Below are 18,602 nucleotides of genomic sequence, written 5' to 3'. Positions count from 1 at the left end.
TTTGAATGGATAAAAGATGCAATAACTGAGGCCAACATTCTTCCTAACACCTCCTTTTTATGTTCCATGGAAAAAAAGAAAGTCAAATGAGATTGTAACAACATGAGTAAATGATGACAGCATTTTCATTTTTCAGTGAACTCTCTCTTTAAGTAGGTAGGTGTTCATAATGTTTTCGGATTTAAGCCGTATTAACTTTTTAGTTAACACAAGGTCAGTATGGTTTTTTCTATGGCTAATTCTTAAAATTATAGATTGTTTCCCCAATCTTGGTTATATCTTTGTCTTGATGTAAACTGATGATCCTAATAAGTGTTTTAGCAAGACTCTTTTGTTTGGTCTTCTGTAGGGTTGTTGGGACTGAGGAAGTAGAGAGAACACAAACTGTCAATGTGGAAAGCCCAGAGGTGACGGTCATTCCTGACTCCATTAGAGAAAACCAGGCCAATGACTCTGATTCAGATGGACCTATACTCTACAAGGATGATGAAGAGGAGGATGAAGATGATGATGAATATACCTCTAGTATGTGCTCAAGTCTGGCTTGCATTTTTTTCCAATCCCAGCCCCCCTCTCTCTCCCCATATTTCCTGTCTATCAATAAAGGCATTTAAAAAGCATTAGCCAAATTAAGATTATGTAACTTGATTGAAAACGTTCTGGCTGAACAAATATTTTCCAAAAGCCTTAAAGGGATAGTTCACCCAAAAATGAAAATTATGCCATACTGTAATTCACTCTGAACCTGCATGACTGTCTTTCTTCTGTGGAGTCTCAGTCACCATTCACTTTCATTGCATACTTTGCCATACAATATTGCCTAAAATCTCCCTTTGTGTTTCACAGAGGAAATAAAGATACACACATTTGAAACAACATGAGGGTGACTAAATGAAGAGAGATTTTTCATTTTTTTAGTGAACTATGCCTTAAATAGGCTGCACTTTCTGTATAAGTATTTAGAGTATTCTAGTAAAGGTACACGTCAACCTGAAGTTTATGTATAATCAAAACAACATGCTTTGCACAATTACAGGTGATACATTTCCAAGAGGTCTCTTTCTTGGAATCAGCATTTTGGAACTTTATCTTGTAATGTCAAAGAAGTTTGGCAAAGCTATGATCCAAGCCTTTACTTTGTCAAACAGGAAAAACATGCTGGCTTTTGTCAATGTTACTTTTTGACATGCAGGCTTGCAGGGTTGTTGGCAGTGCATTATGCTCACCACATTCCTCCCTGTTTCTTATTTTCCATTTTTTTCCACACTACAAACTCAATATGTTTCACTTGTGTTAGAAAGAAGGACCTGACAGTGTTTTTTGTGAATATTTATTTTTCTAGGCTCCCTTGCGAGCAAAATTCACCGCAGAGACACACTTGCCATTAAAATTGGTAACAGGCCTAGCAAGAGGGAGCTAGAAGAGAAGAACATTCTCCCCCGGACGTCAGAGACAGAGCGACAGGAACTACGGCAGCAGATCGGCTGCAAACTAGTGAGGTATATTAAACCTCTGCTTCGACCTGGTCTTTACTGCTGGTAAATAGACACTAGTGACTGAACGACGTAAGGTCTGGTCCACATTGCAGGTTATTCTGACCAAGAACTGCGCATTTTGACAGTGAGAGACCGCCTGCTTGACATGCAAATTGACCAACCACAGTACTTTTTGTTTTTATGTGTTGTTTAGGGGCAGGTTTATCTGAAATAACTCATAACACAATAACAGACAGTGTTAAAAACAAATTCATAGAACATTAAATAATGGCACGGCAGTCTTTGCAAACTGTTATCTAAAACACTTTTTTTTGTTTTTTTTTGCATGATCAGTCATATTTTCAAAATCAATGCCAAAATTTCACAATTTCTGCCAGGGTATGCAAAATTTTGAGCACAACTGTATGTATGTGTGTATGTATGTATGTATGTATGTATGTATGTATGTATGTGTATATATTGTCTATTGTGTATTCTATATATACTTTTTCTTTTCAATATTTATCTATTTTTTTATTCAATTTTAATTATTTTTTAAAAGTCTTGTTGCTGTTTTTGTATTGTTGTACATTAGAAGCTCCTGTCACAAAGACAGTTCCTTGTATGTGTAAGCATACTTGGCAATAAAGCTCATTCTGATTCTGATTCTGATCTGGTACCTTGTGAACACAACTTTGTTTCCAAGTGTACTGATAAAAAAATAAAAATAAATCTTTGCATACTCACTTCAAGAAGTTGCGTAAATTCAGCAAATCACATTAGAGCTTGCCAGATCAAGAAAGCCCTTTCACGATTTGTGAGTAATATGGATGAAAAATACATGTATACGATATTCTGTATTTATATATATATATATATATATATATATATATAATATACCATATGTCTGAAGAGCTTACACTTTTCACATCTAAATTATTTTTCACTGATCAAGTTTTGGATCTTAATTATTTTACTTGGCATGTAATTTGATTGAGAGAACTGCCCTCTTTTATAATTATCACTAGTGATTTACCATGAGACTGATCGGTGTGGTTCCTCCCAGACTGATTTTTGTTTTCTTTTTCCATAGACAGCTGAGTCAGAGGCCCACCACAGAAGAGCTCGAACAACGAAATATTCTGAAACGTATGTTTGCTCTATAACAATCTCATTCACATACAGTAGTATGTAGACAGCAATTTTGTTTGGGGTGCTCAGAGCTGTAATGTTTCTTCTTGCTTTATTGTTGCATCTGCTGTTGGATACCCATTTATTGTATCACAGTCGTTCTGCAGACGCTGTGTTATTCCATCTGTTCTGCTGCCTTTTTTTTATAGCTGTGATTTGATTGATGAAGACTAGGAATATAATGATGGAGTTCAGCTCGAACAAGCCGAGCAGAGTTAGTGTTGCCCAAAACTCAATACATACTCAAAGCTATAATTGTTTTTAGCAGCAACTATCCCAAGAGGGCTTTAATGTCCCAAATCTAGAATTGCATTATATCATGATTTATTATTTCCTGAATTAAAATATAATTTAAAATGTAATCAGTTTGTCCCATGCAATAAGGTAAGGGTCAGGCCCTGTGAACAAATGCTACAGCACCCTCAATTGAATATGTAAGCCTAATAATACAGTATATTGGCAAAGCAGATGTCCTTAAATCCCAGTGAACACATACATATAATTCCTGCATCAAAACTAATAAATGTGAATTATTTTGCAAATCAGTGCATCATGATTTGTAGGGCAGCATTCTGCTTTCTAAGTACATCTCACTTGGTCCACCACCTATTACTTTCAATTTATGCTCCGGAGTAAAGCGTTCTATAACAGCGGTTCTAGGATCAATTTCCCAGTGTAATTTGTGGATTAAACATTAAGTTGTTTTAGCATTAAACATGAAAAGAAAAAAAAAACATTTGAATACATTACGTCTCCAGAGCACCCCCACTATTTTCAGAAGCACCCTGTGTGATTTTGATCTGGAACTGGGCCTGGTAAGGGTATTCAAGGTGGAGAATATCATCACAGGATACGTCTCTTTAAACAGAGAGGTTGTTGCCATCGCACACAAATGACCTATTAAATGTCAAACAGAATAGCTTTTCACCTAAATTACTTGAAATCAAATTCCATGAGACTGAAGACTCTATCAGGGTCTGATATTAACCCAGGTCTGGGCCAAAAATGCCACTAAAAGTGACAAAAATGTCACCAAAAAAGTAAAAAAAATAAAAATAAATGTGTATATATATATATATTAGTATTCTGTAAGGAGTCTTTTTTTATTATTTGTAACATCTGATATTTTTCTGTATATTCTATTCTAGGCTTAGTTAATTATTCTAATTATTCAGATGGATAAATTGTGAACTGAGTAGATTGAAACATTCGTCACAAAAACATACACTCATAAGGTAACAATGCCCCTGAAAATTTACACCAGGTGCAAATATTGGCCCTTAATTAAAAAGTTGAGTGGACACTGGAATCCTCAAGCAATTCTTATGGTCCTATGGAAAATTTAGTATCTGTCCAATCTAACAGAAATGTTTTGACAATCATCGCTACCCAAAATAGCAGCAGCTATGATCATTTTGAGGATTCATGACAAAATAGTCTTCTCCTCCTTACACGCAACAGTAGTTTTTCTCCAATCATTTGCACTGTGGATGAACTGCCCTGGGTATTTACACTTGTAAATACAGGTGGAGCATGTTTGAAGTTAAAACACAAAGATTTAATTAAACCATGACAGTACCACATTAACAAACAAGGAATTTATGGAACTTATGGAAACTCAAAAATTATAACTCAAAATATCAGATTAAGCGATTTGAAAGTGAATCATAAACATTACAGCTAATACAAGTCATTGGATAGGATAGAAATTAATAAAATAATCTTTCTTGTGCCACTTTAGAAAAAAATGAGGAAGAAGAACAAGAGGCCAAGCAGGAGATTAAAAGAAGACTCTCCCGAAAGGTACAACCGTCTGCAGTGTGCAGTCTGACTCCAGATTCTCTTTTTGAAATTGTTTATATGAAATCTGTCATTGAACCAAGTTTCTTTATACAGTTTATCACTCTAATTTCAAATAGCTCATAATAACCTGTTACTTCAGTGTAATACTGCACGGAGTTATGACTCATGCGTCAAAGTCATCATCATTGTGACCTCAACTAGTGGAAAATGGTGCATTGTGGGATATTGTGCCCTCTGCTGGCCTTACATGGAAATCAAATAAAAAAGTAAAATATGAGGAGCCTTGTAATTCGATACATCAGTTTGTTAGTAAAGAAAGACATGAACATGACTAAATGACATTTTGAGGATGTAGTTGAATGTATGATTTTAAATTTTTGGGTGCTCCTCTGCTATTGCAAAATTAGACTAAGCAGTAATTTACATTCCTGTTTTGTTTATTTAAATACAAATTAAAATTAGCGTGGTGTTATGGGTAGTGTAAATTAGTTTATATTCCTGATGTGCAGCAAGAGTGGTGGCCAGAAGTGGCTAGCAGTCTGGCATTTTAATTAGGCCTTTCTAATTTAACATGCTCCTAATGCCCGATTGTATTTGGAGAATCAGGACAGAGAATTTAAACAGGCAAATAGACCAGATCTATAAAATGGATCAATAGTGAATTAAAATTGAACTGTTCTGGCTGAACCTGCAATAATGGACAATGTAATGTGTCATCACACAAATAGCCACATGTCATGACCCCAGAATTTCGATCTGTTGCCATTGGCTTAGTTAAAATCTGTGCATAGAAACCACCCGTAGATATTTTCACTGGTAAGGTCAGTCAGATCCCCTAATACAGGTGCATCTCAATAAATTAGAATGTCGTGGAAAAGTTCATTTATTTCAGTAATTCAACTCAAATTGTGAAACTCGTGTATTAAATAAATTCAATGCACACAGACTGAAGTAGTTTAAGTCTTTGGTTCTTTTAATTGTGATGATTTTGGCTCACATTTAACAAAAACCCACCAATTCACTATCTCAAAAAATTAGAATATGGTGACATGCCAATCAGCTAATCAACTCAAAACACCTGCAAAGGTTTCCTAAGCCTTCAAAATGGTCTCTCAGTTTGGTTCACTAGGCTACACAATCATGGGGAAGACTGCTGATCTGACAGTTGTCTAGAAGACAATCATTGACACCCTTCACAAGGAGGGTAAGCCACAAACATTCATTGCCAAAGAAGCTGGCTGTTCACAGAGTGCTGTATCCAAGCACGTTAACAGAAAGTTGAGTGGAAGGAAAAAGTGTGGAAGAAAAAGATGCACAACCAACCGAGAGAACCGCAGCCTTATGAGAATTGTCAAGCAAAATCGATTCAAGAATTTGGGTGAACTTCACAAGGAATGGACTGAGGCTGGGGTCAAGGCATCAAGAGCCACCACACACAGACGTGTCAAGGAATTTGGCTACAGTTGTCGTATTCCTCTTGTTAAGCCACTCCTGAACCACAGACAACGTCAGAGGCGTCTTACCTGGGCTAAGGAGAAGAAGAACTGGACTGTTGCCCAGTGGTCCAAAGTCCTCTTTTCAGATGAGAGCAAGTTTTGTATTTCATTTGGAAACCAAGGTCCTAGAGTCTGGAGGAAGGGTGGAGAAGCTCATAGCCCAAGTTGCTTGAAGTCCAGTGTTAAGTTTCTACAGTCTGTGATGATTTGGGGTGCAATGTCATCTGCTGGTGTTGGTCCATTGTGTTTTTTGAAAACCAAAGTCACTGTACCCGTTTACCAAGAAATTGTGGAGCACTTCATGCTTCCTTCTGCTGACCAGCTTTTTAAAGATGCTGATTTCATTTTCCAGCAGGATTTGGCACCTGCCCACACTGCCAAAAGCACCAAAAGTTGGTTAAATGACCATGGTGTTGGTGTGCTTGACTGGCCAGCAAACTCACCAGACCTGAACCCCATAGAGGTATTGTCAAGAGGAAAATGAGAAGCAAGAGACCAAAAAATGCAGATGAGCTGAAGGCCACTGTCAAAGAAACCTGGGCTTCCATACCACCTCAGCAGTGCCACAAACTGATCACCTCCATGCCACGCCGAATTGAGGCAGTAATTAAAGCAAAAGGAGCCCCTACCAAGTATTGAGTACATATACAGTAAATTAACATACTTTCCAGAAGGCCAACAATTCACTAAAAATGTTTTTTTATTGGTCTTATGATGTATTCTAATTTGTTGAGATAGTGAATTGGTGGGTTTTTGTTAAATGTGAGCCAAAATCATCACAATTAAAAGAACCAAAGACTTAAACTACTTCAGTCTGTGTGCATTGAATTTATTTAATACACGAGTTTCACAATTTGAGTTGAATTACTGAAATAAATGAACTTTTCCACGACATTCTAATTTATTGAGATGCACCTGTATAAGTGTATTACCTGGTTCTTTGCCAAATATTTTGTTTGACTTGCATTAATTGGTTCATACACAAACAATAACGTGTTACTTTAGCTAGCAAGAACATTTTAAACTCCCACTGAATGTGACTGCACACGTTAAAAGTTGACAACTGAAATTGCTCTGTGTCTGCAGCTAAGTGTGCGGCCCACAGTTGCAGAGTTAGTGGCACGAAGAATCTTGCGGTTCAATGAATACGTGGAGGTCACAGAAGCAAAAGACTATGATCGGCGTGCTGACAAGCCGTGGACCAGGTTAACCCCTGCTGACAAAGTAAGCCATTTTTCTGTCGTGCTGTAGCTTTAAATTGTGTTTTTTTAAAATGTGTGTTGAGCTCTGATGCGTCCATACCTACCTTTTTACAGCGTATAGCTCATTATATTTATATAATAATATTTATGATTGAGAAAAATGATGAACAACACATCTAATCAAAGACTTAGGTCTGCTGTGATTAGCCTGGTGAAAGGTGTAAATGCATGTGTATTTTAGTGAATTTCCTCTCATGTATAAATAAATCACAGATGCCACCTACTGGGCATCATATTTGTTTGTTAAAGTCATCATATTTTATCAAATTAAAAATAGCTGTATTTGATTATACTGGGTACAGCATTTGGAAGTGCTGTTTTTGTAAGTGACATTACAAAGCATTACATTAACATTGTGATTAAGCTTTGCTTCACAAGTCTCCTGCATTACAAATTTTCAATTGTCCTGGAACAGAATTGATTGTCATTCTTCCTCTTTTTTTTTTCTTTTCTTTTTTTTTTCTCAGGCTGCTATACGTAAAGAACTCAATGAATTTAAAAGCAAAGAGATGGAGGTCCATGAAGATAGCAGACAGTTTACCAGGTAATGTAGTTGGTAGTTGTGTACTACAAGCCTAATCAGAGTGTTGAGGAGTAGCTAACTACATGTAGCGACGCTACTAACTTAACTACATTTTTCAGTAGCATGACAGCTCAGCTGCTTTTAAAACAGATTAGCTTTTCCAGTAGTGAACTACTTTTTCCAGCATGTAGCGGTGTAGCGTGACTAAACGCTACATCATGTTAGTCAGATTTTAACTGTTATAACTAATAGCCTTCCTTATTGCGTAGAAGCCAAACTTTTACCAGCAAAACATCCAACGATCTGGCAGCATATTTCTGTCTGCTGATCAAAATCAGGCAGCGTCGTCGTCTTCTTTTGTAATGGCAGATCACAAACAAAAATAATGAATCACCGCCATCTACTGAGAGCTTATTACAGCTCACTTGAATAAGAAGAGATTGTCTGATGGTTATGTAAAGCGAGCAACCACAGTTTGTTTACCTTTACAAGACGTACAGGGGCAGGTAAATCTGAAAATGATAAAAGAACACCATTTTATTCTTCTATGTAACAAAGAATGTTCCAGACACTTTGTTCTTGGTCACACAACAGCATATTTACCTTTACTATTTTAAATAAAATTATTCAAAAAGTTATTATTGCCTTTTGAGGAATTTAGTTTCTGTTCTAAATATGTTTATTTCGCTTCTCATCATCTGTGCGTTATTGGGAGCAGTGAGTGAATTATTATTATTATTATTATTATTATAATATTTATAAATATACAGTATATATTATTATAATAACTACTATCATGCAGAACTATTTGATTTCTCCCTTTCTTAGCATTTAATTAACTATTATTTTCATGTAAAATAAATTAAATGATTGGTAAAAGAAATCATTTATGGCATGTATTATTATGCAACAATTTAGGATGACCATCCATCTACTTGTTTTGGACCAGAACAAAGTGAACAAATATTTGTAGAGCAACCTCTGTATGTGACCTGTAAAGCTGCCACTTGCATGTCAATGGCAAAAAGTCAGAAAATACAATGAGCATGAACCCAGGTGAGGGGAGAAACAAGCCCTGAGTCTTTATTCACATATTATTCACACTAAATATTATGTGACAAGAACAAAAAATGCCAGTCCAAGGAGAGTTTGTCATAAAAATGTGATCTTTAGGGAAGTAAGCTACACCTGGCCACAGCAGGACTGAAAAGTGTGAAGTATAGTATAAAAAATATATTTTCTGTTTTAAAAAAGTCTGATCTTTTTTATTTTATACTGTTGTATTTTTTTTTATGGCCATTATTAACTGTATTGATGTTACTATTCATTAAATGTATTAAATACATTTAATATATTTAATTAAACACATTAAATGTATTTAATTAATGTATTAATTAATAAATGTCATTAGTGTACATTTTGTTATTAATATTATTGGTTTGATAGTAACATTAAAAAAAATACATTGCCTCATTAAGTAGTTTCAATGTAGCTAGCTACTTTTTGATAGTAACTTATAGTGTAGCTAACTACTTTTTCAAAAGAGTAGCTTGACTGGAGCTTAACTACTTAAAATTATGAGTAGCTTGTAGCTTGTCAAACTACAGTTTCAAAGTAGCTTCCCCAACACTGCCTAATCAAAGGAGGTTGAAAGGTTTTTGCTTAGTATAATGTACAACAAACACATCAGTATACATGTTTAGAAATCTGAACATGTGTACTGATTTTCGAGGTTGTTATTACGTCATATATTGGGTCAAAAGTCAATATCCGCATCCTCTGGATGAATTATGCCTGGAATCTATTCCTACTACTCGCATGCATACTCAAAGAACGTATTGTTTTACCTGCAAAAAAAGTGTGTCCTTCATCAAATACAGCACATACTCTGACAGTATGCAATTTCAGATTCAAGACTACTAGGGCAAGACTACTGTTACACTATAGGAAAATGCACGCCTTTCATGTTTGCAACGATATGGGTCAAACTGGTGGAAATGGATGGATAAATTGCAATTTTTATGCATTGGTTAGACATCTGTCATTATTTATTTGCCTGAAATTTTTGTTCGACAAGTGCCTCGCTTGGATGATAGACTTACAAATGATGATAAGATCTAATCAGCTGCTTTTTCCACATAGATGCCTCGTTTCCCATGAATATTGCTCAGATCTGTTCTTTATTCTGTCTGCTGGGATGGGTCCTAAAATAGCTTCTGCTCTCTCTGTGTTTTGGCAGGTTTCATCGGCCCTGAGGCGGTGCCTGGTAGTGGGGGTGCTGGAAGACCGCTAACTTGAGGCTCTCTCTTCCTGTCTCTTCGCCATGCTCCCTGCTGAGAGGCTAACAGACTGACTCCCTGCAGCAGCCGGCGATTCTCTGGCACTGGCTGCGCTCCCTGCTGGCAGTCCTGTCTTTGGTTTTTGTGTTCAGCCACTGGGGGGCTCAAGCATGGTTAAAGAAGGGACTGGAATGCCATTGCAAGCTGAAAACAGAGAGAGAAAGAGAGGGACCTTCAAACAAGATAAAGCAATGCAATTGTTCCAACCAATTTTTTCATATCTGTTATTTGAATTTTTTGCACACACTAAGGACAAGACTTGCACTCTTTTCATTTACAGTGTCCCTGATATTCTTTCAAGGTAAAACTTCAGCACATGCAGTGACTCATTCTTGTATTGTTTGCACTCAGCAACACTGCAGCTCGGAGGATTTTTTTGGTTTGTTTTTGTATATACTAAATTTTTCTTGCAGTATTCCAGTGCAGAGTCCAGTAATATCTATGAATATCCATGCATGTGAAAAACATTTTATAAGACATATGTACCTGGTTCTTGCCATCAGTGTACCTTAAAATCGATATTGAGGTCCATTTGGACATCACAAGGTCCAGGATTATTACTGCCATTATTCATCTGTATCCAGATTAATAAAGTCCTCAATATAATAGAATGTAATCAGATTTATGTTGTGCCTTGACCGTGTTTTTTGTTTAAATGTCTGATTACTTGATGTACGTGGTCATGTTGTAACATATCTGTAACTGCTGTTCAGGAAAAGAATCTAATCATGTTTATGACATAATCCATGTTTATGTACCTGTTTAAGAATTTATTTCCCCTAAATGTTATCACAGTTTTCCCAAAGTTACTGCTAATGTCACTGATTTTGGCTTTTCAAAAATGTTAATTAATTGGAGGATTTTATTGTGCCTAGCCATACCCAAGTTGTTACAAGTAAGATCATTTAGTTGAAAAGTAGTTTTACTCTCAAGATTGGAAAGAGCTTCTCCAATATATAAAAAGGCAGATTTTAGTCCACGATGAAATGTGTCAATATTGCATTACTGCACGTTCTGGTGCTTGATATAATTGTCAGGTCAGATGTCAAAGGTAGAATTTGCTGGACGGGCACTCGTGTCCAGCTTTGTGAGTTTTTCTATTTTGTTTGTTAATATAGTTAGAAATTGGGGAAACTATTTTAAATTATTTCAAATCAATTGTACAGACTATGTATGATACTGTATATGTTAATACATCCAGTATATTGCACATTGGTTTGATTTCTTTCAAATAACAATGCAAAACACTTTAACTTGTATATAATACTTAGTTGTGAGTTTGATCCTAGTTGAAAACTTCAAGCTCTCTTGTTTACAAAAGAGTAATCAGAATCACTATTGAAGAATTTTAGATTGCATATTTATATACATTTAACCTTTATCTAATCAAGGTAGCACCATTAAGAAGTCATTTAAGAAGTATAGTATACTGTAGTATAGATTATTATGCACTTTCAAAACTCTCACGCATTCATTACATTGCATATTGAGAGATTTATATTTACATTTTATCTGTATATTGTGGGCCATATTTGCAATATTTATAATGAATATTAATAAGATAATGTGGATGTCTTTTTGATCATTAAAAAGCATAACCACAAAAACTAGAAAATACGATAAATATTGAAAAATGTCACCGCTATAAGAAACAAGCTTTAGGAAAATGTCCAATATTTTTTGTAAAAATAATTAAATAAAAAATGCTAATAGCCTCTATTTCCTCACTGGGTTTACATCTATATTACCTATTTTCACCATCTGTTTTCTGCCTTTTGTTATTGTGCTTAATGAAGATAAAGGTTAAGGAATCCAAACATTATGAGTGTATTTGTTTTGCAAACTGTTCAGGCAGCATTTCATTGTGCAGTCAACCGTAAAGAATGATGAGCAATCTTTTAAAAAAGCAGATGATTTCTAATGGATTAAACCTCTTTGATTATGATATTTAGCCTTTGATTACTCATGGAGTTTAAATATAGAAATTAATAAATTGCATTGTACAGCTTTTGTATGGAACAGTAGCCTCAATTTCAAATCCACATTTGAAAATACTGTTGGATTTTAGAATATATATTGCATGATTTGGCGAAGTCATGCAAAATAACTCTCAGAACATTTTATGCTGTAGATGTTGAATAATTATAAGCATGAATTTTATTACATTGGCTACTTCCACATGCTGAAAGGCTATGGAGAAATATGAAGTAAAATACATTTTTTGAAAAGCAACTCTAAAATAAGCTAGTTTTATTGTAGATGGCTTACATGCATAAAATAAAGCAATTGATCAAACTTGTTGAATTTCTAAGTAGAAAAATATCCTGCAGTGGCCTTATGTGTTATTATAATCTATTAAGGATATCAATACTAAGTTAAACGGACTGTATTAACATGTCATTATTGTAAGTGATCAATCAAAAGCTTGTTATTATTGTGAGCACTGGATGCTCTCCAGGAATTCTTTGTGCGCAAGTCAACAAAACGGGTCTGCTTTGCTCTTAAACTGTTTTCCCAGTGACGCACAACATGTCATGTATTGTGTATCATTATGGAATTTTCTTGATATTGATATATTTGTGTTTGTGTTGGATTTACTCTTGTATACACAATCGTGGATCTGTGGTAGCCTACAACCAAGTGACTCCGCAAAAAATCATCTACAAGACTTCTGTATTGCTGTATTGAAAGAACAGTACATGATGGCTAGTACAGAAAAGATGCTCAAAGTCACCCTATTCCTTGATAAAATGAAATACTCTGGCATTTCTGAGAAGGACTAAAATGGTTATGCATACAGTGTGTCAAGGCAGAGCAAATATTTTATACCTACCTGTAGGCTGGTCACACCTTTCTTATCAAACCCTGTCATTAATCTTTTAGACTTGGCCTGCACTGTCGTCAAAGGGGCCAAATGCAATCCATATGATTTCATGCTTGTTTTTCTTCTCTAGTTGCTTTTGCGCTCGGATAAGATGTTTCTGCCATCTGTGTTCTCACTCATTTAATCATAGAAATGCTCATGTTCCCACATAGGACATTTTAAATTGAAACCCCAATGATGTTATATTGAATTACAGCATGACAGATGGATTTTCAAAGTTAATTGTGCACACATTTTTCACTCTATGACTCATCATCCTTTTAATACCTTGCATTATTTTTTTATTTTATGCACTCAGGGGTAGTTAAAGGGATAGTTTACCCCAAAATTAAAAGTTTGCCATCATTTACTCACCCTTAAGTTGTTCCAAACCTGCATTAACTTTTTTTTCTGTGGGACATAAAAGATGTTGGGCTGAATTTCATCCTCAATTAGCATTCATTGTATGGAAAAAGGATGCAATGAAAGGAAGGTTATATGGGTTTAAAATAATATAAGAGTGAGGAAATGATGACAGAATGTTCATTTTTGGGTGACCTGTCTGTCACTTTAAGTAAAATGCTTAATATGCAAACACTAATATAGTGTAAATTAAATGCATATCAGATTATTTATCATATACATACTGTATATACATGTTACTTTATGGTTGATTAATGTAGCGATAGCTGTGACCTCACATGTATGCCAGCAACACCAGTCTCAGCCTCTAAAGAATGTTAAAAGTGGATTCATAGCAGTTTTTCCACAATATTCTTTTTGCATGGTCAGCCCAGGTGCGGTTATGCCAGACAAAAGTTATGCACGACTGAGATCGATGTTTGTTAGAGCCCTCATGCCATCCCACCTCCTGATTTATACAAGCTTGGGAAAAAAAAGCCTGACCATCTGCAGAATTTGTATAATTCCAACTAATTGTACTCTTCAGCAGCCTAACTCAACATTATTCCACATAAAAATAAATAAATAAAAAAGATGGTGTTCAGCATGAGCACGGCCGGTGATCTGCTTTGCCAGTATGTTGCTCCTGAGTCCTGACACAGCAGAAATGATTCTGTTAAAAGAATAACAAACTGCAGGGCCAGCTGGTGAGGATGTTGTTGCCAGCAACAACACCGCTGAGATGCCATACCCAAAGATTCCAAATCATTTATCAATGATGTCATGCTAATGTGAAGTTTTCCCACCATTCATCAGAACAAACAACGGAAAATTCCTCCACTTTTTGTCTCATGTATTGGCTTGATTTACTGATGACTAAACAATCTACAGTGCATCAAAGCAATTTCACAGATTCCCATATTTGCTTAGTTTCAGGACAGTAATTGGTGTATGTAAACTAATGTGCATTGTAAACATGGATCTCTTTGAATTCTGTTTTATATATTTAACCCAATTGCACTACCTAAATCAGGGTTCTTGACCCTTTACAGACCCCACCCCACTCCAACTTTTCTTTCCAGGGAACCACAGTATAAAAAAAGTTTTCTTAATAACATAAATAACTTTCATAAGCCCATTAACTAACATTCCAACATTTTATAATGCAAGCAGATCATTTACCCATCCTCATGTTGTTCCAAACCCATATTACTTTTTCTTCAGAGAAACACAAAAGATGTTAGGCAGAATGCTAGTCTCAGTCACCATTCACTTTCTTTACACCATGCATCTATTTTCCATTCAATGAAAATAAATGGTGACCGAGTCTCATATTCTGCCCCAAAAATTTTTTTCCCACATATGAAAGTCAAATGGGTTTGGAACAACATGAATAACATAATAATAAATTATTTATTTAACATAATATTTTTTTAAATTTTGGGTGGACTATCCTTTTAAGAAATTTGTATTTACAGTGTTGTGAAAACTGTATTTGTGTTTATCTCATACTAAATTGTTTCAAAACTTCAAACAAATTCTAACATAAAACAAAGGCAATATGAGTAAACACAAAATACAGTTTTTAAATGATAATGTTATTTATTGAAGCAAAGTTGACAAGCTGAAGTTATCCAACACCGACTGGGCATGTGTGAAAAGTATTTGCCTTAGTTGCTAAATCCCCAAATCTATGAAAATGCATTCATAATGGGGTTCAGCTGGACTAGACACACCCAGACCTGTTCGATCAAATCAACACCTAAATACAACTTTTTCAGCAACATGAAGTTGGCTAAAAGGTCTCACCCAGTAGCACACTATGCCAAGGTCGAAAGAAATTCCAGAAATGATGAGGAAAAAGGTGATTGAAATACATCAGTCTGGGAAGGGTTACAAAGCTATTTCAAAGGATCTGTGACTCCAAAGAACCACAGTGAGGGCCATTATCTCCAAATGGAGAAAACTTGGCACAGTAGTGAACATTCCCAGAAGTGGCCGACCTTCCAAAATTCCTCCGAGAGCACAGCGACGACTCATCCAGGAAGTCACAACAAAGACAAGGTCAACATCCAAGAAACTGCAGTCCTCTCTCGCATCAATTAAGGTCACTGTTCATGACTCCACTTTCAGAAAGACACTTGGCAAAAACGCCATCCATGGAAGAGTGGCGAGGCAAAAACCACTGCTAACCCAGAAGAACATTAAGGCTTGTTTGAATTTTGCCAGAACACACCCTGTTGATCCTCAAACCTTTGTTCTGTGGACTAATGAGTCGAAAGTGGAACTGTTTGGAAGACGGGTCCCGTAACATCTGGCGTAAATCAAACACAGAATTCCACAACAAGAACATCATACCTACTGTCAAGCATGGTGGTTGTAGAGTGATGGTCAGTAATTGAGGGAAACATGAATTCTGCTCTCTACCAGAAAATCCTAAAGGAGAACATCTGGTCATCAGTCCTTGAGTTGAAGCTCAAGCGCAACTGGATTATGCAGCAAGACAATGATCCAAAGCATAGGAGTAAGTCCACTTCTGAATGACCCAAAAGAAGCTAAATTAAAGTTTTGGAGTGGCCTAGTCAAAATCAAGACTTGAACCCGATTGAGATGCTGTGGCAGGACCTTAAATGGGCAGTTCATGCTCGAAAACCCTCCAATGTGGCTGAACTAAAGCAGTTCTGTAAAGAAGAGTCGGCCAAAATTCCACCACAGCATTGTGAAAGACTGATCTCCAGTTATCAGAAGTGTTTAGTTGCAGTTGTTGCTGCTAAAGGTGGCATAACGAGCAATTCAATTTAAGGGGGCAGTTAGTTTTTCACATGGGTGATAGGTGTTGGATAACGTTTTTGCTTCAATAAAAAATATATATATATATTTGAATACTGTATATTTTGTGTTTACTCTGGTTGCCTTTGTTTTATGTTATCTCATTTGAAGATCAAAAGCAATTTAGTATGGAAAATACACAAAAATAGAAGAAATCAGGAAGGGAGAAAATACTTTTTCATAGCAATGTATATCATCTCCACAGGCATCTGGTCCTAAATGAAAACAAAATAAACTATAAATTATAAACCACCAATACAATCAATACCTTTGTGTAAGGGTAATACATTTTCATCTTTATTCCCTTCAAACACACTTGTGGTCAAACAACTAATTCAATATTCCCCCCAAAAACAGAGTAATAATAAAAAAAAAAAAAGAGAGAACATTCATTGGTCCTCAGATAAGAGGATTTAAAGAGCGCCCACAAACCCCATGTGTCCAGGGTCTCTCAAAGCATCTAGAGCACAGCCTTATAAAACATAAAACTGAAAGAGCCCAGTCCAAGAAGCCAATCCCTAAGCATCTTCAGGTTTGTCAGTAGGTGGGCCACATGGCTGCAGCATCTTCTCCATCAGGTTAAATCGAACCCGAGCCTTGCTCTCGTTCTCAGCGATGGCGAAGTAATTTAGCAGGTCAAAATGGCCCATGTATGAGCAATACGAGTCTCTGTGCTGGTTAACCAGCCATTCCCATTTGCTGGTGTCTGCGTGGCCCGTGCCGATGTACTTGGACTGCAGATGCTCCAGCTGACTGTGGATGTTGTAACGGTCTGTCATCTTCAATTATAGAAATCTGGATTTCATACACAAAGAAGAAAGAGAAAATAACAGTAAGTAATTAGAGCAAATTATTGTGAATTTGGCACCAGATAAATCAGATTATGAATGGGGCATGTCAATCTTCTGAGAAAACTCAGATTTATGTATGTGTTGAAAGGGGAAAACCCCTTTAACACAAACAGGTTTGTTTCACTATATAGGTGAGGATATCTCATAGATTTCCATTGATCTCATAGCAAGCTAAAGATATTTTCAATCCTCTAACCCTAATAGAAACCTTTAAATCAGTAGATTTAAAGCTAAACATGATTTGGCCGATTTATGAGCCTTTTTTTTTTTTTAATACTAGTGAGGACCAACTAAAATGTCCTCATTAGTGGGTTTTCAACAAGTTTCACTATATTAGTTAGGACATTTTCAAAAATCACAAATAGATGAAACCTGTACACGCGCACATATGCATGTATGTGTATACGTATACACATACATACAAGCTGTTTGTTTGGGAAACTATTTAAAGTGCAGTGTTTAACAAATAGCTTACTCATTAACAGTTATTCAGCAAAACAGGCAATTAATTCAAGATTTTGGCCATTTCCAGTATTATTCTCGTTCATGTTTTGCAAAGCTAGCAAATTTAGCCTAACAGAACGGATCGCTTCTTCATTAGTTTGCCCCTTGTACCACAATAATGCCTTTGGTATTATTTTGCAAATAAGTAAGCTGTGTCCTTACCTACAACAAAATAGGAGAGATATATGAAAAAAATAAATGAAAGTTTCCTATACAAGAAGACTGACTTGGCTCATTAGCTGCAGGACGAAACAAGCTGTAAGCTTCTACAGAAGCGGAAGGAGTAACTCGGAAATGGATACGTGTGGGAAACTTTGTCGTAAATAGAGTTCCGCTGGTATTTATGATGATTTTGTTTATTATAACTTCATATGATGGAGACGAAAGGGCAGATTGACTGCATTGACGTTGGTTACACTCAAAAGCTATAGACTTTTTTCAAAGTAGCACCATATTTAAGTTTTGACTGGAATGAAAACGGTCTCTTCAAAGGCATACAATGTATAAAGCTATATAAAGCTCCTCCTATATCACACCTTACTTTCACAGCTCGTGTTTCTGAAGTTGTTGTTTTTTTGGTTAAATAAAAGTTTTTTTGAACAAAGTTTTTCAACTTATCGTCAGCTGAATGATCAACACCAATTTAAACAACTGAGCAGGCTATAATTCTGTCCCTCACAGCCTCGTTTTCATTACTGTCAAAAATTAAATATGGCGCCGATTATTTCTAGCTTGAATGTCATTTTATTAAAAGAATTATAATTTCTTATTTCACCATTACTTATCCTTAGGGTGTGGTTTAAAAGGTGTTAATATTGAAGTTGAGTGGCGCCATGCAAGGTTCGGACATGTGAACAGCGAGCTCTGCTCACTTTGCTAGTTTGAATACTTTTTGTGTCATAAACTGGTGAGACTTAATGCACCCTGATTCTTAACTGTGCTAGGAAGACAATATGTCAAAGAATTCAAAATCCTCGGGCTCTGGAGACATTAAAAGACACTTACGTGCTTAAGATGAAGCCCCCGAGCAGCAGGCCGCAAGCCTGGGAGTCGAAGTGACGGAA

The 18,602-nt window shown here is 36.0% G+C and overlaps 2 protein-coding genes across 7 annotated transcripts in view; one reads left to right on the top strand and one right to left on the bottom strand.

The window, feature by feature from the left end:
• The window catches only part of LOC127414128 (phosphatase and actin regulator 2-like), a 54,938-nt gene extending 43,639 nt beyond the window's left edge, over window positions 1–11,299 (top strand). For all 5 annotated transcript variants that reach the window (XM_051651906.1, XM_051651910.1, XM_051651909.1 and 2 more), the window contains 7 exons: window positions 350–525; window positions 1,343–1,499; window positions 2,569–2,624; window positions 4,408–4,469; window positions 7,052–7,189; window positions 7,695–7,771; window positions 9,990–11,299. In XM_051651906.1, coding sequence (XP_051507866.1) covers window positions 350–525; window positions 1,343–1,499; window positions 2,569–2,624; window positions 4,408–4,469; window positions 7,052–7,189; window positions 7,695–7,771; window positions 9,990–10,005 — 682 coding nt within the window. In that variant the 3' untranslated portion in view covers window positions 10,006–11,299. The remainder of the gene's footprint in view (window positions 1–349; window positions 526–1,342; window positions 1,500–2,568; window positions 2,625–4,407; window positions 4,470–7,051; window positions 7,190–7,694; window positions 7,772–9,989) is intronic.
• Window positions 11,300–16,452: 5,153 nt separating this feature from the next.
• On the bottom strand, window positions 16,453–17,836 carry LOC127414144 (splicing factor 3B subunit 5-like). Of its 2 annotated transcripts, none has more exons than XM_051651932.1 (2): window positions 17,766–17,836; window positions 16,453–16,978 (listed from the first exon to the last, which is right to left on the bottom strand). In XM_051651932.1, exon 2 carries the CDS (start codon window positions 16,960–16,962, stop codon window positions 16,702–16,704), a length of 261 nt encoding a protein of 86 aa, XP_051507892.1. In that variant the 5' UTR covers window positions 16,963–16,978; window positions 17,766–17,836; the 3' UTR covers window positions 16,453–16,701. The 2 variants fall into 2 exon arrangements, with proteins under 2 accessions (XP_051507892.1, XP_051507891.1); XM_051651931.1 differs by having other exon boundaries at window positions 17,701–17,829.
• Between the last annotated feature and the right edge of the window lie 766 nt (window positions 17,837–18,602).

Source organism: Myxocyprinus asiaticus, chromosome 23, assembly GCF_019703515.2.
Source record: "Myxocyprinus asiaticus isolate MX2 ecotype Aquarium Trade chromosome 23, UBuf_Myxa_2, whole genome shotgun sequence".
Taxonomy (NCBI): Eukaryota; Metazoa; Chordata; class Actinopteri; order Cypriniformes; family Catostomidae; genus Myxocyprinus; species Myxocyprinus asiaticus.
The sequence above is the reverse complement of the archived record's forward strand: the minus strand, read 5'-3'. Positions and strand labels throughout refer to the sequence as shown.